General features: G+C 47.5%; 1 protein-coding gene across 1 annotated transcript in view; it reads left to right on the forward strand.

Moving 5' to 3' along the window:
* Positions 1 to 20,137, forward strand: part of LOC147724923 (fucolectin-1-like) — a 362,809-nt gene extending 342,672 nt beyond the window's left edge. Inside the window, exon 4 of the mRNA XM_086967088.1 lies at positions 19,993 to 20,137. Within this exon, the coding sequence (XP_086823214.1) occupies positions 19,993 to 20,137 (145 nt within the window). The remainder of the gene's footprint in view (positions 1 to 19,992) is intronic.
* The last annotated feature ends 672 nt before the right edge of the window (positions 20,138 to 20,809 follow it).

Here is a 20,809-nt window from a genome sequence, read left to right on the forward strand (position 1 = left end):
CCTACCTATGTCTTTAGCAAATATTTTTAACAGTGAGCCCCTGAGTGTCTCTCATTCTCAGGTTGCTGTGCCTGTTGTCTGTTTGTGTCATCTCAGTCCTCCTGCTATTCCTCATGATGATTGCAACGTCGGGTGAATCAGCGTTCCATGCACGACATGTGTAAATGTAATTTCAGGTAAGAGAACCAAGCAGGCTTTTAAGGGTTGGTATGGTTTGGGAATTTGTGGGAAGTGTTACTGTGCATGTTAAAGAACCATCCATACATGTGTAATCAACATGGATCAAATTACATGTTGCACCACTCCCATGACAGGACAGTCACCCTTCTTGACAGTCATCCGTTGTGGAGTATTGACTCTGGTGAAGGCATCAATGTGTGTCAACCTTGACCCTGACACTTTAAGTATTCCACTTGTTGACATTGTGTGGGACATCACAACCACACGCTCCATGGTGAATTGCAGCCTCACTGTGTGCAGCAGGATGTTTTTGGCTCAACCACTTAATCTTGTGTGCCAGTACTTTGGGATTTCCAACAACCATGTTGTGAATGTGTAGGCCAGCTTATGTCCCACCTGTTCTGTCACGTATCCTGTGAGTCTGCTCGTATGGATGCATTGCCCCTTGTGCCAGTATGTCACGTCACTGTCAAGTTGTTTCCTCATGGCCAGTGGAGAACGCTGCTTTGCAAGCCTTCTTGGTCAGTTGATGTTACCTTTCTATTCCCATGATGCCAGGAATGTTGCGCTGATGACGTCACAACGTTATGCTGTAGCTAATGTGAACGCTTACGTTGCACCAGTCGGGTGACATTAATTCCAGGATTCTCTTGTGTCATGCTGTATATCCAAAACAGTAGGGTTTGTTTTGTGGCATTGCTCCTCATTACTCTCTGTTGATTGCCGGACCAGCAGCTTGTCATGTTAGGCATTTCTAAGCCCAGTTGAATGAGACAATGACTGTCTATTGTGGGGTTTCCTTGTGTTTACATAATTCCCTCCCTCATTGGGTGAGCTTCTTAAGGCTCTTGCGGGTGATGTATGATTTCCCTTTTTGACCCGCACTGATTGCCAGGGGTAACTACGGATTGTTGCCTTTGTGTGAGTACCCCTGCAACGCAATAGTGCATTTTAAAATTGGTGCATTATTCATACACTGTGAGTACGTTCGTTACCCAATGGCTCTAATTGCATTGAAGCTGCCTGCACAGCGTTATGAACACTTCATTTTTGCAGGAAACTTTACTACCTGTTAGGTTTCCATGTTGAAACATCAGATCTAGAAATTATTTTCATTACTGTGATGCCAAGTATGATACAGTGGCTGTTGTTTTCCTTTACAGGTGTAACGGTTACAGTATAGGTCCTGAGGTATCATGTGAATCAGTGGCAAGATGTGTTGAATGCTTATGCCTGTTTATCTTTGTTTCAGATCTCCCTCCCTGCTGTACCCTTCCTTTCCTTTCCTCGCCTGATCACCCTATTGAGTCAGTATTTTATACTCAGACCAAGGGGCTGTCGGGAGGTGGACCACAATGATCATTGCACCTTTATGAGGATTCAAGGAAACACCAGTCCCAGGCAGTCTTGTGCACATTGTCTGACCAGCATTACAGGTAAACTCCTTGCATGAGGGTTATTTTCTTCTGAGCAATGGGGCTAGACATGGACATTGGGGCAAGCAGCATGCCCTCCACACAAACTTCATTCATTTATATAGCAAATGTGTCCCATACAGTACAATGTGCAACATTACTGTAAACGCCGATCTCCTGCTAGTTTGCATGCGTCATCTATGGCATACTTGACAAAGATTGTACATAGGGGAGTATGTGTACTGGGTCAACATGCATGGTGTTCATCATAGGTAATGATCCATATTGTGCATGAAGTACATGGTTGTGTATGTATTGTTGCAGCTTGATACATACAACGGGCAGCCCACACCTGCTGACGATGTGTGTCCTGTGCGCATTTTGGCCTTTTGGTGCCTGACCCATGAGTAACCAGACGCTCCTTCGTTTCCATACACCGGTTACATTGGACCTTTTGATCCTTCTTCTCTTTCTGTGCTAGTTTATGCATGGTGTTTCACCCCTTTCACCATCATGTGTTCACTCATTCCTGCTGCAGCCTCCCCTGTGGCACCACACCACCGAGTGCCCTGATTCTTCAACACACATCTCCCAGATGCTCCTCCCTCCCTCCAACCATTGTTAATGCAGGCTTGTCAGTGCCACTGTTGCGCTACATCCGTGCCAAAGGCAGGACCGTCTGCACATGCAACATGCACTGTGCAAGACCCTCTGGTCCTTCCATGACACAGGTAACACAACAGACTCATGCTCCAGCCCACCTCAAAACAGGGAACACAAGACATGCATCCACCTGCTATCAGGCAACCCCTAAGTACAACCATTACAGCTTTGCTGGCTGTGTATGCAACTCCTACTGCCAGCAACGCGCTGCCACGCATGACAGACCATGTCCGTACAACAAGGTCATGCGCCTCATACTCAACACCCGCTACATCCACCAGCATGCCATTGGAATCAGTGCGTGAAGCCCCGTTTTACGGGTTACAATGTTCAGATAGTTTATAATTTTCTTGATGACTTTAATCTTGCGAATACAAGCAGCACCCGCCTCTTGTACCTGTGTGGCAAGGGATAGCTGATTGTTTCATCTTACTCCCAGATTCCTGACCACCTCCTTGTGTGCTGGAGCAACGGCCAGTTCCTCTGGCCACCAAAGATTGGAGGAGAGGGGAGAAGGTTGGTTAGAGGAAGAGGAACTTTGTGTTAACTGTAAGAAGTTTTCAGAAATTGTGGTACATCCAGGCCACAATAATCTAGAGAATATTTCCTACTTGGTCAAAAGTCAGTGGCACACACAGCATTCTAGGTGATTAGCAGCTGAGGCTCATCAGCATATGATATGATTTGGTCTTCAGACATGGCAATCGATGCAGCCAGCAGGGTTAAGTAAATTTTACAAGACAGAGGGCTCAGAGCAGAGACAAGCAGCACGCCCCACTTCAGTGATTTGACTGGGGAGATGGATGGATAGGTCTGGACCTGCAGTCAGATGGTAAGGACGATATATAGTTCACCATGAAGCCACACAGACCTATGTTCTTTAGGAGGTTCAGAAGAATGGGATGTGCAACGGTGTCAAATGCTGTAGACAAGTCTAACAGCACCAACAACGCCTTGGAACCTCCGTCAACCGCCCAGCGTATAGAGTCTGCCATTTCAATGAGGGCCGACTCCGTACTTTATCCGGGGTTGCAGCTGGATTGAGAGTCGTGAAGGAGGCTATTATCTTCAACAAAGGCCATCAGTTGCTGGAAAGAATTGTTCACTTAACTTGGCCACAGCTGGTATGTGAGATTTAGGTTTATGATGGCAAGGAAATACAGGCTCTGCGTTGGCATTCCTTAATATGGGCAGGAGGATCACGTGTCTCCACACATCTGTATTAGAGCCAAATTTGAGGGAAAGGTTCCAGATGGAGCTTAAATGGTGATTGTGACTCTTAGCATCAATGTTGTTTGGCTTGGCGGGCAAGGGGTCAGTAGGGTTAAGGGATTTACACACCTGCAATTAGAGCAGAGAGCCTTCACATGAAAATGTGTAGGATATACTGAGACCACAGAGAGGGGAAATGGATTTACAGATTGGTACTCAGATATTGGACAACTACATCAGCACGCAGGACCTCACCTACACTGACAACATGGGTCAGGGATACAGCAACTCCTGGCTGGAGGACAACCATAGCACCATCCTGCATTTGTACATCAACATTTGCATCCAGTGAACCAAAAAACAACACACTGCACCACACTCCGTTACAGATCCACCAAGAATGATTGACCATAGTCAACACAAACAAGCTGTGTGGCACCCTCACACATGACACTCCAACTAACGACACTGCCATACCCTGCAACCACATACACTGGATCACCGACTGACCCAACACTCTTCTCACATTGGCGGAATTTCCTGTGAAGCACAACAACAGTTAAGCCACCCGGGACAAGGCAGAACTACCGGACTCATACACGTCTACCAAGACTCATGTGTAGACTTACATAAAACAACCATCAGTTAACTTTCTGCCCTGAAATCCACAACACACAGACATCACCATATCATCAGCATGGACAACAGGACAACCTCCAGGCACCAACATACACGACATGCATGACCTCATCGGCATCGTGAAATAACTATCTGACCCCAGCAATCCATCCAAGAGACATACCATTCTATCGTTCAGTACTCATACCGTACCTGATAGATGGAAGCAAGCAGTGGTACTTCCGCTTAAAAAAAAAGTTACATGTTAGTTGGGAAAGATTGGATAACCTCCGCCCTACTTCTCTCCTACCCTACCTGGCCAAAGTGGCAGAGAAGGTGGCTAATCTTCAGCTGATGGCTCATGTGGAGAAGGCCAGCCTGCTTCATCCAACTCAGTTTGGCTTTCGATCTCGCCACTCCACTGAGTCAGCGCTACTTATGGCCACTGAAACCATCAGGCAAGGGGTAGATGAAGGGCAGACGATGGCCCTCATCTTACTTGACTTGAGTGCTGCGTTCGACACTGTAGCACATTTCACCTTGCTACAGTGTCTGAACAAGGGTGGAGTTATAGGGACTGCGCTGAAGTGGATCCAATCCTTTCTGTCCAATAGGGGTTTTCAGGTTAGGCAGGGGGAGTATTACTCCCGTATGATCAATTTGGATCAAGGAGTGCCGCAGGGCTCTGCCTTGAGTCCAACCCTGTTTAACCTATATGTATCCCCCGTAGCAAATATCGTGGAGAACCATGGCATGCAAATTGTGTCATACGCCAATGACACTCAACTAGTCATCTCGCTGTCACGGGCGCCCGAGGTTGCGGCATCTAGCTTCAGTGCCTGCATGCAGGAGCTTGCCTCCTGGATGTCTAACAACTGCTTGAAGTTGAACGGTGCCAAAACTGAGTTGCTCATGGTGGGGGGTGGCCCGTCTGTGTGGTCCTCGGCATGGTGGCCAGCATGCCTAGGCATTACGCCTGTGCCTTGTCAGCAGGCTAAAAATCTTGGGGTAATGTTTGACTCAGACCTTTCTTTCACTCCCCAGATTGGTCGTGTCGTTGGGACATGTGTTGGCGTCCTTAAAAACCTGAGGAAGACTTTGGATTTGCTTCCTGTTGGTGCTAGGCGGATGCTGGTGCACGCCCTTGTAATCTCGTGACTAGATTATGCTAACCTTCTCTATCTGGGGACTACGGTCAAAAGTCTGAACTGCCTTCAGGTGTTACAGAATGCCGCAGCCCTGCTGGTGCTGAGGCTCCCTATAAGAGCAGCCTCCAAAGCCACCTTGGAGACTCTCCACTGGCTTCCTGTCAGGGAGAGGATTGCATTTAAGGCGCTATGCACATGTCACCGCATTTTTGGGGGCAAGGCGCCTAGCCCCTTACTGGGCCTTATCACACCTTACAGACCAAAGTGGATACTCAGATCCACTGGTGTTGGCTTGGTAGCTGTTCCCAAAATTAAGAAGGCGCGAATGGGGGGCAGATCATTCAGACACCTGGCATCCAAGAGTTGGAACATGCTCCCGATGGAGCTGCGTTTGGAACCTTCAGAGGCTAAGTTCCGTAGAGCTCTTAAAACCCATTTGGTCCGCTCAACACTTGTGTAGTGGCTTAGTGGGCCTCCTCACTGTCTCTCACCATAGCGCGGGGACACGCCTGTGCGCGTAACCAGGCGCTTTTGAAATTTCCTTAATAATAATATTAATAATATTACCACCCTGGCAAGGCCAAGGGGATCCCTTGCAACTTACTACCACTTCAAACTCCTGGACGTACATGACAGCCTCGCAACACAGCGGCAGACAGCGCTTTTTCCACAGGACATACCCCCCTCAGGTCCTGGACTCCAATCAGCAGCAAAGACACCACCTGGCTCATGTACACTATCCACCACAGCTCTCCATCTGGACCCTTCCCACACAACATCTCAATCACAGCAAACCCCATCCTTGAAGCCCACCTCAGGGACATCATGAATGTCTCCTTTGAGTATGCCACTTTCCATGGGAGCTGTAGGCATGCAGGATGCCAGGCCCTTCTTTTATGACATACGGCTGTACCGCAGGATCGCCTGGAACATCACCCTGCTTCCCTACCCGGAAAATGTCATCAAGTAGACAGTCAACAAGCAACTGACCATCTCATTCCAAGCAAACATCTCCAGGCAAACCGCACCAGACCATTTTCCACAGTAATCACCCCATTGCAACAGCTGTCAATGCCACCAACAACATCTTGGACCGTGCTCAACAATGGTGAGAACACCACCCTTACCCCATTGACCTCTCATGCAGCATTCTAGACCATGTGGTACCACAGTGTCAGATCACACATCTCCAACACTGGGATCCCGGGGAAGTGCCAGGATGAAAGCCCCAAGTACCTCACCAGCAAGGCCCAGGGAGTCTGCCTCTCCCCTTCGGCATGTAGTACACTGGAGCCATCGGGCCCAGCCGTCATCTTGCAGTGTGACTATCTACATCATCTCCATGACCCCTTCTCCAACATCACATGCGCACATGATTTCATCATCATGTCTTCTGCCATAAACACCCAGCTGTTCCTCACCCTCACCAAAGACCCAGCCACTCCCAGATCTAACATTCAAGAAGGCATGAGGTTCATTGACATATGGAGGTACCTCAGCCACACAAGGCTGGACTTGGATAAGACTGGGACCATGATCTGAGGGATGTCCCCTTATGGCTGGGACAACTCCTTGTGTCACAGCAGCATCAGCAGGTCACAAGCACACATTGGCCACGCAAGCACGTGCTCATCGTACACTACTCACTCAAAATAACCATGCAAATGAACACCATCTCTACCTCATGCTGCAAGTCCCTCAGCATGCAGCAAATGTTAATCAGATAGATCGAGTTCTAGTCAAGACAGACAGTCACCAAGGTACACAACAACAGCCGGCTGTACTATAGCAATGCAGCCAGACTCCAGGAGGACTTATGTACATAGAAGGTGCATCAGCACACCTCATACTCATCCCCTGCCACAGCCACATGAGCGTCCATCTGAGATACCTACAATAGGCTCACTCTCAACAGCAGGCTCACCTTCATACTCCTCAGCCACACTCAAGAAGCACTCAACAACCCCAGGCTCAAAGACGAACACGGACGTCTCCCATCCAACACCCCATCAGGCCCGTCTGCGCCCGTCCGCGGCTGGCCGCGTCCAGCGGCCGCCCACTATGCCCACCGCATCACTTACTCCACCAAGGACCTCCTCTCCCTTTAACGCCCTGGCCCTCTCGATCCCTGTTTCATCAGCGCCGCTCGAGATTGCGGCATCTTGAACCCTCACAGATCTCTTTCAGGTACACCTGATGTGCGCACTCCCATTACTTGCAATGATTCTCCCATCATGCCACTCGCTGTTGGGCCATCAGTACCTTACTCCATGTCAATAGTCTACCTTAACACCCGCTCGCTGGCTAAGCATCAGCTTGAAATATTTCAGTTGATGGACAATAGTAATATTGACATTCTATTCCTCTCGGAGACTTGGCTAACAGATGACTCTACCCCCGACATCCTCGCCACTGTCCCTACGGGCTATTACATCCTACAGTCCAATAGGGCAGCGGGTAGAGTTGGTGGGGGGGTAGCTGCTATCATTCATTCCCAATATAATTTTACCATCTTGGAAACTACCACTCTCCCCAAAACTGATATTCTCCCTTTGAAATTTACTTCTCCCAAATTTTCCTTTATGTGTGTTCTTGTCTATCGACCCCCGACAATATGCCTCTTTTCTCACATCAATTTGGTAACCTCATTTCCCGGCTAGATATTAACTCAGCCAAAATTCTCATCATTGGCGATTTTAATTACTGGCCGCTAGACCCCTGTGAAAGTAGCTTTTCTGAAGAATTTACGGATCTCCTACTTGGCCTGAATTGTAAACAGCACATCTCAGTGGTTACTCATAATAAAGACCAAGTGTGGGCGGCCAATCTTGATATCTCTCCTCGCCTAGTATATTCCTGCACTTGGTCGGATCACTTCTTCATCTCTTTTTCACTGAAATTCGCTCTGCCCTACCGCCCTTCACCCACCACCAACTTTACTGCGCGGAATGGAAGCGAGCTGACATCTCTGAATTTCATTCTATCCTACTCACTACAGCCCCCAGCGACATGACTATGTCATCTGCCCAGACTGACGCCCTCGACCAGTGGCTGAAACATGGGAGCGACGTGGTGGCCCCGCTGAGAACTACTAAAACTAAACGTCCTCACGATGCTCAGCGGTGGTTCACAGATCAATTAAAACTGGACAAACTGGCCCTTAGACAAGCTGAGCACCGTTGGAGGCATAACTATGACTCACTTCTAAAAACTCCATATGTTGATTTACTAAAACTCTACAAAAAATGTATTTTACTGACCAAAACTTCCTATTTCTCTCAGAAAATCCTCAGTTCTGCCTCTATCGTAGAGGAACTTTCCCTGCCCGACCGTGTTACTGCCCAACCCCAACCCTCACCAGTCCTTTGCAATTCCCTTAATTCTTTTTTAATTGACAAAATCATCACCATCAAAAACAATATCCCTCCCCCTTCTTCGTCTACTGCCTGTTCTTTACCCCCCATGAATCCTCATTGTTTTAACGAGTTCCCTCCCATTTCCCAGACAGAGTTCATCTCTCTGCTACACGCGGTCAGCTCAGGCTCCCCTAACGACTGTTGTCCCCCCCAAATCATGTCCTGATCCCCCGTTGGCACTTCTTAACAACTCGCTTGCCACAGGCTCTATCCCTGATGCTTTCAAACAGGCAGTTGTTGTCCCCATACTAAAAAAGCATGGTGCTGATCCATCTGACCTGAGTGATTATCGGCCGATCTCCCTTCTCCCCTATATGGGGAAGATTCTGGAGACTTATGTCACCCGCTGCCTCAGCGCATTCATTGAAGGGGCTTCTTTTTTAGACGACCAGCAAGCCGGTTTTAGACCGGCCCACTCCACAGAAGCTGTCATCGTGGCTGTAATGGACGTGCTGAGGCAAGGCGCCGATAAGAACTTGGCCCAAGCCCTTGTTCTATTAGATCTGTCGGCTGCTTTTGACATGGTCGATCATGCCGTCTTGATCGACCGTGTCAAAAATGCGGGCATCCAGGGCATGGCTCTAACATGAATCAGCTCCTTCTTGCACCAGCGCTCCCAGTCAGTCCACCTGTCCACTTTCTCAGCCCCCTATTCCTCACTTTCCTGTGGTGTCCCTGAAGGCTCTGCTCTTTCGCCCCTCTTATTTAATCTCTACATGCAACCCCTTATAGTTTCTCACCGTCAAACCCCGGTCACTATTTTCAATTATGCGCATGATTTACAGCTGATTTTTCCTATTGATTCCTCCCCTTCTTCCTGTGTTAATTTCCAATCCACCATGCTTGCCATCTCCGAGTGGATGCATTTTAGCCAGCTGAAGCTCAATCCCAGCAAGACTGAGCTGGTGCTGACAGGAGGGTCGGCTAATCCTTGGAGCTCTAGTTTCTGGCCCCCTTCCCTTGGCCCCCCACCCTGTCCTGTCAATTCGGTGAAAAGCCTTGGTGTAATTATATCTAGTGATTTATCTATGAGGCCTCAAATTAATGCTGTCACCTCTTCCTGCTTTTTCCATCTGTGCAGGATCTGAAAAATTCGCAGGTTTCTCACTACTGAGGCTCTCACACTTGTCATCATGGCCCTTGTCACCTCCCGTATTGATTATGCCAACTCCCTGTATGCTGGGATTCCTGCTTGCCATCTTCATCAGCTTCAGCTGGTACAAAATCAGGCGGCCAGACTGGTCTTTCAACAGCCTAAGCACCAACATGTCTTGCCCCTGTTGAGGAGATTGCACTGGCTCCCAGTTGCCTCTCGATGCACTTTTAAACTGGGTTGCACTGTTTTTAAGGCACTTCTTGCTCTTGCCCCAGCTTTCACTTCCCTCAGCCTCAAGCGTCACATTCCCTCAAGAAATCTTCGCTCCTCTGCACACAACCACCTAACTGTCCCCAGGTATAAACGTAAAAAGCACGGAGGCTCTTGTTTCTCTTTTCTTGCCCCTGAACTATGGAACTCCAACTACAATCCGAGTCTGCCCCAATTATACCTGCTTTCGCAAACTACTTAAAACACATCTCTTCCAGTTAGCCTACGAGTAACCCTGCTGCTTGACCCTTCTGCTTTAGTCTATGAGCGCCATGAAACCGTCTGGTGACCGTGCGCGTTAAAAATGATTTTAACATAACATAACATAACATTGCACCAACTCCGTCCAGCCAACCTTGCCCTGTGCACCATTCTTTACATCCAAAGTGCAACTGAATGCGGAAGATAGTTCTCCCACCTCACCAAACAGACCTGATACTCCCTCCCATGGCATCTCCACATGACCCATGACCTCTACACCTTCATTACACTCTTCCAAAACTGTCTGTCTGAGCTTTATGGCAGAGCCCCCCCTCAGCAGATTGAAACCATCACAGGTGAGTATAGCGATCCATGTATGTATTTGATGATACATTGTGACCTATGTGTGTCCTCGACCGTACTCAGATCCCTGTGTATGGATGGGTTGAGTTTGTTCCACACTGTGGAATACTTTGTCAAATCCCCACACGTATGTTGTAGAATGATGGAAACTGACTACAACATCAATTTCAGTAGTGTTTTTTTTTATTTATCGTTCTTGTGCAGGAAATGTGAGTTGGTGATGGGTGCTGTACAAAAAGGGGGGGTAACCAAAGTTCACAAAGGGAGATGTGATGCCTTGCCGTTTGAGTCACCAGAGTCCAGACCACAGTGCTTGGCGTCATTGGTCAGACTGCAACCAGCAGGTCCATGTGGGAGTGTAGGACAGTCAAATGAGGTGATGCTGTTGCACAGAGATTCCAGGTGCCAAACCAGGTGTCCTGGGAGATGTGCATGTCCCACTGCCTCTCAGTGAGTCTTTCGTGGACGACCCACCTTCCTTGGGGGACCCTCATGTGCAGGCCTTGATGATGCATGGGATGCTCCATCAGATAATTCCTCCTCCTCCTCCCTCCCTGTGCCTGGTGGCCGTCTTTGCCTCAAAGTGTCTTAACTGGTGACACAGGGAGAGTGCTGCATGTTGTCAGCAATCTGACGGAGTGAATGGCTAAAGTCTCTCAGCCAGTCTTGCCTCCATCCGTCCTTGGTGTTCTTGTTGACTGGCATGTTGCTCGGCCTGCAGGTTTTTTTATCTCTGTGAGGACCCCCACTACCTGGCTGACTCCCTGGTGTACCGCCAGTAATCCTCCATGATGTTGCGGAGCTAAGACATACCCGGACCTGCTGCTGTCTGGTCAAGTTCTCGCCTCCGCCTGCTGCCACTCCCGCCACCCCTGCCCACACGAGCCTGGCCTGCGGTTGTGAGCACATCGGCTCAACGGGATCCATGAGTGATGGCAGTGGTGTTGTTGTCTGCCCCCTCATGGGTGGCCATCAAACCTTGTCCCTCATTGTCAGACTGGCTCAGTTCTTGAGTGTGAGCAGGGTTCCGAGCTGTCTGCTGGGATGTGGCAGGAATGGTGGTGGTGGTGGCGGTTGGCGCAGGTGTGCCTGATCCCGATGCTGCACGTTTTGGGGCACCATAGGTGCCAGGTCGTTTGGGGTCATCCGCGGAGTGGTGAGAGGTGTCTTTGTTGGTGGGATGAGGGTCCTGCGGACACTGGGTCTGTGAATCATCTTCCCCATCGTTGGGGTTCAATTCTGCACATTGCCCTGTGGGTGTGAGAGAAAGACTATGTTAATGCAATTTAATGCAACATCCATTTCTCATACACATTGTAGTTGGCACAGTTCTACCTGGTAGTTGTCCATGCTTTGGATTGTCCTTAATGTTCACTTGTGAATGGGTATGTTGTGGTGTCCGATTGATGTGTCCCCCATGAGTCATTGACATGGGGGTGCCATATTTACTATAACTGGCACAGCCCTGTATATAGCAGCAGGGATTCACCAGTCTTTGTGCACCACACCAATGCCAGCACCGATGCAACGCATTCACATTGTGGAGCACCATAGTGGGAAAATTGTGTCAGCAGCGTCACACATCTGTGCTGTATAAGTAGGCGCATTGCTGGAGTAGCGTCACCAGCGCAAGACAGCTCCAACAATCGTCTGTGTGGACATATCTGCACAATGTTGCTTCATTCCTTACGCCTGCATCAGCCATGCACAGGGTTTTGACGCAGCATATGCTTATAAGTGACAGGGTGGAATCTTGTAGATTTCACATAGCCACTTTTGAGAGGCATGCCTGTGCCATTACGCCCACCCACCCCCTCCCCCCTGTGCCAGTACACCTACTTGTGGCGCAGGGCTTTAGGACGTAACACATCTCCCAGATGCGTCACCTTGTAAATTCCCAGCACCATGGCACCTCTTTTGTGCCGCAGCTGTTTCACAGAGGTGACGCAACAGGGGCATGTAAGAAGCGCAAGTGGCTTGTGAATGTAAACCATGCATTTGTTGCTTGGATGCTTCATCAGATCTAAATTGGTTGAGTTATGTTACAAGACCATTGTGACCGTGGGGAACTCCATTGCCTGTTCCAGGTGGTTATGTTTGTGTAAGGGGTGTGTGTGACAGCCTGTGGTGGTAGTTGGAGTCTGCGTTGGCACTGGCTTCCCTCATGGTGTGGCTGTCCACCCATGGAGCATGCTGCCATAACAGTGGCTGTGAGTTCCTGCACAAGATATCTGACCTTGTTGTCCTGGTGTTTGTGTTTGCACTGGTCACAGGAGGGGTTTGTGCTGCCTACACCAGGGCCCAGTGTCAGGTAACTTGTCAGTACATTCACACTCCATGTGTATTGAGCATGGTGAATGGTTGTGTACCTGCGCCATATGGGATGAGTACAATTGGACATGGGCATCCACAGAGATGTTTATTGGGGTGTGCAGAATTTTAGCTTCATCACCATCCCCCTTGCACCATTCTCACCCTCTGCTTGCACCCTCCTCCACTCCCCCTTGCAACCTTCTCACCCTCCCCTTTGCACCCTCCTCCACTCCCCCATGCACCTTCTCACCCTCCCCCTTGAACCCTCCACCACTCCCTCTTGCACCTTTCTCACCCTCCCCCTTGCACCCCCCTCCTCTCCCACTTGCACCCTTCTCACCCTCTGCCTTGCACCCTTCTCACTCCCCCTTGCACCCTTCTCACCCTCCCCCTTGCACCCTTCTCACCCTCCCCCTTGCACCCTTCTCACTCCCCCTTGCACCTTTCTCACCCTCCCCCCTGTACCCTCCTCCACTCCCCCTTGCACCCTTCTCACCCTACCCATTGCACCATTCCCACCCAATGTCGAGTGTACCACCTGGGACAATGGGACCATTTTTAAGGCACAATGGACTAGGGCCGGCCCTGATTGGGCCAACACCAGTAACACTGGCAATCCAGGGGGGCCCAAGATCCCCCCTTCTACCCCCTGCGGACGCACAGGGAATTGGGTCTGATTTGGAGTCCCACAATGCATTTAGTGACACCCACCCTCCGAGAATACAGAACATCTGATCTTGGGTCTGTGCTTCCTGTAGCATGGGACATGGTATTGCCTTGGTTGGTTAATGGAACATACACATGTTAGTAGCATTCGCGTTGTTTTTGCCTGTGGTTTTGGACAGCTGGCGCTAGGCGCGTGTTGCGGGCATTTTTTGTACTTGGAGTGTAGCTGCCATTACCCCAATGTTACATGAGTTGTTTGTATACTCACCAGGCTCTACGACTCCTTCAATCCCATGTACTCCCACCGGTGGTTGCAGGACCATGACCTTCTCCTCCCAGGGATGGTACTGTACTGGTCTGCGGGGACCACCACTTCCAGTGTATTGGCTCTGTTGGTAGTCGGTGTCCATCTTCTTCTTCACCATCCTCCGCAGATCGTACCACCTGGCCTGGCATTCTGCCCTGTGCATCTGATGGGTGCAACACAGTTGTGTTTTCTGAGCTATGCTGGTCTGTCTGACCAATGCACCAAACAGCTGTGGCTCGACTCTGATGACTTCATCTGCAAGGATCTCCATCTCCTCCGTTGTGAAGTATGGATTCTTGGGTGCGGACATGGTGTGTGATGAATGTGATTGGGGGGTGAGGGTGTGTTTGGATGTGGGTGTGTTGATATGAATGTGAATGGGAGGTGTGGGTCTGAATGTGATTGGTGGGTATGTGTGAAGGTGGATGTGTGCAGTTGTTTGTCTGTTGTCTGTCTCTCTGTGGCTAAATGGGTGTGTTGCAAAGGATCATGGTTTGTGTGTGTGGGCCCTTTTTATTGGTCCATTTGTGGGTGGGGCTTTGTTAGAATTTTTTGTGGGTGTGTTATAAGGGGTGGGTCTGACTTAGGCCCTCTGTTTGCCTGTTTGGATCTGCCCAGGACATTCATTTGCAATGATTTGTACACAGGAGATATGTTTTGTGGTGTTGTGAGAGTCGTTTGCACCCTCCTTGTGCTGTTTTTATGGGTTCGCGCGCGCTTAGTTCAAAGGGGGGGGTTCGATTCGTATTTGCTTTTGTGGCTCGCTCATACGCAATGTTTTCCCGGGGTTCGCGTGCGCTTCATTCAGGGGGGGGTCGAATCATATTGGTTTTTGTGGCTCGCTCATACGCGACGTTTTTCCGGGGTTCGCATGCGCTTTGTGCAGTGGGTGTTCGAATCGTATTGGATTGTGCGGCTCGCTCATACGCGATGTTTTCCGTACAAATCGCAGTTGATACGCGAGGACGTTTTCCCGTACGAATCCCGTTCTCAGTCTCCGGTCCGGATTGTACTTGTCGGGTCGTACAACATGTTTACGGATTGTACGGTTTATTTCACAAGTCTGTGTTGTGCGGATTTTCGCATGAATTTCGTACGGTTTGCAAGGATTCAGACGTATTTTTATGAAATGGATCGTACTACGTGATTCGGGTGGATTTGGACGATTCGTATGGAAACGGCTACGAATACGAATCGTCGGACGGTTTTCTTTCCCGAATCAGAATCTGCCCCATAGTGTTAAATGGAAGCTTGTAGGAGTAGCTATGTGTGCTTGTATGTCTTGAAATGTACATTGTTGTCCAATGTACTTTATGATGATATTATTACAAAAAAATCAGAATAAATGCCCATTAGCTTTCTCAAAATTGGTATTGTGTTCTTATTTAGAAATGTAGATTAAGTTAAATTAGACTAAATTAGACTAAAAATCCAAATTTGTACTTCTTTAGGAACATTTTTTAGGTGGTCTCCCAACATGTTGCTGAAGGATTAAATAAAGGTTTCTACTCCTTGAGGATTTCTGTCATAGATGTCTCCTGTTGACACTGGCCCTCTCTGCAGGGTCGTCCCAATGCTTGCCTTCCCACTCTTCCTTTCTTGAATCAGTTGTTGTTGTCTTTTACGAATCAGTGCACTTTACCACTGCTGACTAGCGCTAAAGTGCTTGTGCTCTCTCCCTCAAGCATGGTGCAATTGACTTTAACCTCTTTGGTAGATTCAATTTAATTGTAAGTCTCTAGTAAAATGGTACTATTAAATGTTACTATATGATACTATATGAATCCAGGGCCCGTGACTTAAATGCTACTAGTGGACCTGCAGCACTCCTAGTGCCATCCACTAAAGTGGCCCTTAAAAACATGCCTCAGGTCTGCCACTTCAATCTGTAGTGCAGTTTTAAACTGCCATTTTGGCCTAGCAAAATACATCTTTTGTAAGGGATAGACCTTTTTTTCACACATTGAAGTCGCCCCATAGGGCAGGGTGCATTATATTTAAAAAATAGCACATGTGTTGGTAAGTTTTACATGTCCAGGTAGTGGAAAAATTACAAATTTAGTTTTTTACTATCTGAAGGGCTATCTCTTCCAGTGTATAACATTTATACACCTTTTTACATATAATAAGTGCTAACCTCCTTTGCTTGGAAGCAGGTATATATTTCAAGTTTGGACTTAAATGAATTGTTTTTTAAAATCCTCCTTGATGGTTAAATCAAATTTTAGATTAACATTTAGAAAATGCCACTTTTAGAAAGCACACATTTTCCTACCCATAGCCTTCTTAGGCTTTCTAGGAATTTCCAGCTGCCCAGGTCTCTTAATGGCTCTACCATCAAGAATGCGTATTGGACCCAGAGAGTTAACAATAGTGGACTAGATGTGGATAGCATGGCCCATCCTTCTAGAAAAGATGGGCTGGAGCTGTACCCTGCACCCATTTATATTTCCAAGGGCTTGCCTCTAGCACACACAAAGAAACCTAACACTAGTGTTTGTGACCCTAGACTTCTTTGATCCGTGGCATGGCATGGTAAGACCTTTTCAGAATCAGATGTAGTGATAGACTGTAGAATTCCCCCACTTCAACAGATGGCACCAGTAATAAATATCCGACCTCCTGAGCAACTCTTCAGTACATTCCTATAGCTGAGGACAATACAGAAGAAGAACTACCTTGTTCTTCAGAAGACTGCCCTGCTGGTTGAGGCCTACCTTGCTTTTAGAAGACTGCTCTGCTGCTTGAGACTTGCCTTGTTCCCCAGAGGACTGGCTACTTGCTTGAGGCCTGCATATTTCCTCTGAGAACCTGCCCTGCTGCTACCAGAGGATTGCACTGCTGTTTGAGGATTGTATTGTTCCCCAGAGGATTGCCCTACTGCTTGAGGCAAGACTTGTTCTCCAGAGGACTGCCATGCTGCTTGGGTCCTGAACTACTCACTGCGAAGAAAGACTAGACCTGCTCTCTTTATCCCAGGCTACCTGAGAGACTCTAAAGGTCATTTGACCGACCTCTTGTTCTGAGCTACAGTGACACAATACTCTCTAGAAGCCTCCCTGCAACTGACCAGCTGACTTGCTGCAACTGAACGAGCCTGTGCTTTGCTGGGCTCAACTAGAATCTCTTATCCCCAAGAGGTGCCCTTCCAGTCACTGGAGCATTGGATGGCATCAGCGTGCACTCCTCTTCAAGAAAAGGAGAACTCCTGAAGTTCTCGACTCTCGCACATGACTTGGAGAAGGTAACCTTTCTCAGTGGGACTAACCTGTTTCCTGTATCTGGCCATTGGTTCATTCTACAAAAAGAACATTTGATGGACAGATTGCTGAACAATGTCAAGCATCTACCCCAGTTCAGAAATCTGGGCCTAAATTCATCATTGTTTTGTTCCCCATGCCATTCCAGTTTAAACCCAGCAATATACAAATCAATCTTGACCCTGCTCCCAATGTGAACAGTCCATCCCGTATTGCCAGATCAGGTCCTCCCTGGACTGGGAACAAGCATCCTGGGACTGGTTTTGGAGTTTCACCCATCATCAGCCAGGCTAGCTTGACTCCAGTGGCATGGAGAGCACAGGACCCATGTCTGGGTATACCCATTTCACTCGGAGTGACAAATTCAAAAAGAACACTTGATTGACTGAATGCTGAACAATGTCAAGTATTCACTCTAATATAGAGTTCTGTGCCTGAATCAATTTTCTTTGCCTCCTGTTCTATTCCAGTGTAAACCCAGCCATATTCAAATCAGTCATGACAGTTCTCCTTATGAGAACAGTGCAGCCTGAAATGTCATGCCTCATCCTCACTAGACTGGAAACAAGCATTCTGGAACCGGTTTGGGGGTTATACCGCTCATCAACCCGGCTAGCTTGACTCTAGCGGCATGGAGACCACAAAACTCTTGTGTCTTTTGCTTTCTCGCCCTAAGTGCAATGGGTTTGCCTAGACGTGGGTCCCAGGCTCACTGCGCTACTGGATTCAAGTTAGCTTAGCTGCCTCAATGGTGGCCCCAACAAATGGGACAACCTCCAGTACCAGTGGTCAAGGTACGAAACCTGGGGGTCATCTTCGACAACAAACTGTCCTTCCAGCAGCACGCAAACTCAGTGGTCTCATCTGCCTTCCACACCTTAAAAAAAATAAAAAAACTCATCCCGTACCTACCATCTTCCGCAGGCAAAACTTTAGTCAGCACGCTAGTCTTTTCCAAGACCGACTATTGTAATGCCTTACTCCTAAATGCACAACAAAAGGTCCTCAATAAATTACAGACTGTACAGAATGCAGCAGCTAGGACCCTGCTATGCATTCCTAAATTCGCATCTGTCTCCCCCTACATCCAACAGCTGCATTGGCTGCCGGTAAGGAGCCGCATCAAATTTAAAGCCTTGTGCATAGCGTACAAAGCCATTCATAACCATGGCCCCCTATTTCTAAAACTAGCCTTTCGCCCACCCGAACAGCAAAGAACATTGCGTTCATCTTCTGCCCATCTGCTAACAGTCCCCCGCACAAGAAGGGCTAACTGGGGAGACAAACGTTTCACAGTTGCCACAGCTAGACTGTGGAACACTCTCCCTCTCCACCTCAAGTGCGCACCTACCCTGCTTAAGTTCAGAAAAAATCTGAAAACATGGCTATTCCATGCCTAGTTTCCTTTTCCCACGGAGAGTTCTGTGTCATAGCGCCGAGACACCCTCGGGTATTTGCGCGCTCTAAAAATCGCCAAAAATAAATAAATAAGAGGTAAAACCCAGAAACTGGTCCTAGGATGCTTGTTCCGATCCACGGAGGATCTGGCTTGGCAGTTTGGGCTAGACTTTTTCCCATAACGGACAGAGTCAGGACTGATTTGCATATTTCTGGGTCTAAACTGGGGTGGCATGGTAAGCAAAATAACTATATATTTAACCCAGGTCTCTTGACTGTGGACAAATGTTTTGATTTGTTCTGCATTCCGTCCATTATTTGTGTGTCTTTCGTATGGTTGTTTCTAGTCAGCCTGCAAATGTGACTTTCTCCGGGTCTAGCATGACCAGAGGACTGAGAGTGGCTCTTTGAACTTTTAGACACTGCATCCACGTAATATTTTACCAGTACATATCTCAGATTCTACTGATTGGACGTTTGTCATTATAGTCTCATTTCATTTAATCTATTTTTTTATTGATTTAGGATATTTTTTGTGTTGTGTTTAATTTAAATACTTTGTGTATGCTGAAATAATACTTTGCAAATTACCTCGAAGTTTAGCCTGACTGCGTCTGGCAAACCTACAAGAGGGTTAACTTAGGGCCTTTTGTGATTGCTGATTGAAAAGGGTTTACATCCCATTCAATCAGTACCCCAGTGTATTAAATCTCTGTGAACTGAGCCCATGCACAACCCAGAAAAGAAACCCTGTTGGCATCTTGATGTGGAAAAGCAAAGAACTACATTCCATTTTAGCAGTATTCTGTTGTCCATGTGTACTCTGGAATGAGACTCCCTCACTCATAACACAGGATATGAATTTGAGATATGGTGATCTTTGGGGAGTGCACTTTATAGCATATTAACTTCATTGGCTGGAACATCAAGGGATTATGAGGTGAATCTGCTGCTACAATCAGATAATGATGATTCTTGTGAAATGTTTATAGATCAAAGAGGAGTCTACCAATTTGTGCCAAATTGAATTTAGTCAATATGAAGATAGGCGTGGGTCAACTGAAGAGCTCACAAGATGTTGTTATACAGAGAAGAGTTATGTTTGGGGGTCATCTATGTTCATAGGAAAGTCAAGGCTTGCAGACATTCACAAAGGTCAGTGCCATATTGATAGGACCAAAGTAATGTATCGATAAAGCTGGGCCACCATGACAAGGAAAGGAAGGGTAAAGCCATCACATTCTCTACGTAAAGGCATGGTTTGTAGGAATCCATCAAGAATGGAAAGATGGGAGAGAGTCCAAAAAACTAATGTCACATTGATTTGAGGTTGCCTTCTTTATTTAAGTGGAGGGAAATTATAAATGTAGTGAGAATATATTTCTATTTATGATGTATTCCTTTGTTTTTAGTCAGGATTGTTTCTCATTAACCTAAACCTGTTGCTTTTATCTCTTTTGTCATAGCTGTGGTATGATCACACTGTCAGACATTTACAACCCTGCCGTATTCTGCTGCAATGGGATGGAGGGACAATACGTCCATATCCTTATTCCATATTATGCCCAGTTCCTTACACTGTGTGAAGTAGAGGTTTATGCGGTGAAGTGACAGAAGTAAAACGGACACATCATATAGTCTGTATAATGAGCCAAGATACTCCGAGCTCTGATAAGCCTGGCTGCACCATGGTCTAGGAAATGGCCTTCTCCCTGTGTATCACCTTCTTTCTTACATGTTTGTTGTAATAGCTAATTAATTTCATATGTGAAAAACCTGGTGTGTGGTGTCTTCTTTTAAGCAGCCATTCTAATTTCTTTTTTGTGTTTTGATGAATTTTTCTGTATTCGAATAAAATGCCAGTGATATGATTATAGTCTTGCCAGGGCCTTTCTACCATTAGGCAGGACTAGGCGGCTGCCTAGGGCGGCAAAAGGGGGAGGGCGGCAAAAGCACAAGTTTGGAAATCCCCAGTACATTTAGCAAGTGGGTTTAATCTACAGTTCAAAAAAAAAATGCAATCTCGTCACTATTACTTTGTTAATTACCCAAGATACCCTGGCTGCAGAATACCGTCACAGATTAAATATGACCCAGTCACTCATGTGTTCCTGCAGGCATTAACGTTTCCCTACTTCAGCAAGTGCTAATTGCTCTCAAGCCGGCAGATTGCACAACTGTTTTACTTGAAATCATTATGTGCTAAAACTGGCATTTATAAGTGCCAGCATAGAAAAAACCATGAAAGTACGTAACTGGCTGTAGTTAATCTCTTGTTTTGTC

This window comes from Lissotriton vulgaris, chromosome 4_1, assembly GCF_964263255.1.
Source record: "Lissotriton vulgaris chromosome 4_1, aLisVul1.2, whole genome shotgun sequence".
NCBI classification, from domain to species: domain Eukaryota; kingdom Metazoa; phylum Chordata; class Amphibia; order Caudata; family Salamandridae; genus Lissotriton; species Lissotriton vulgaris.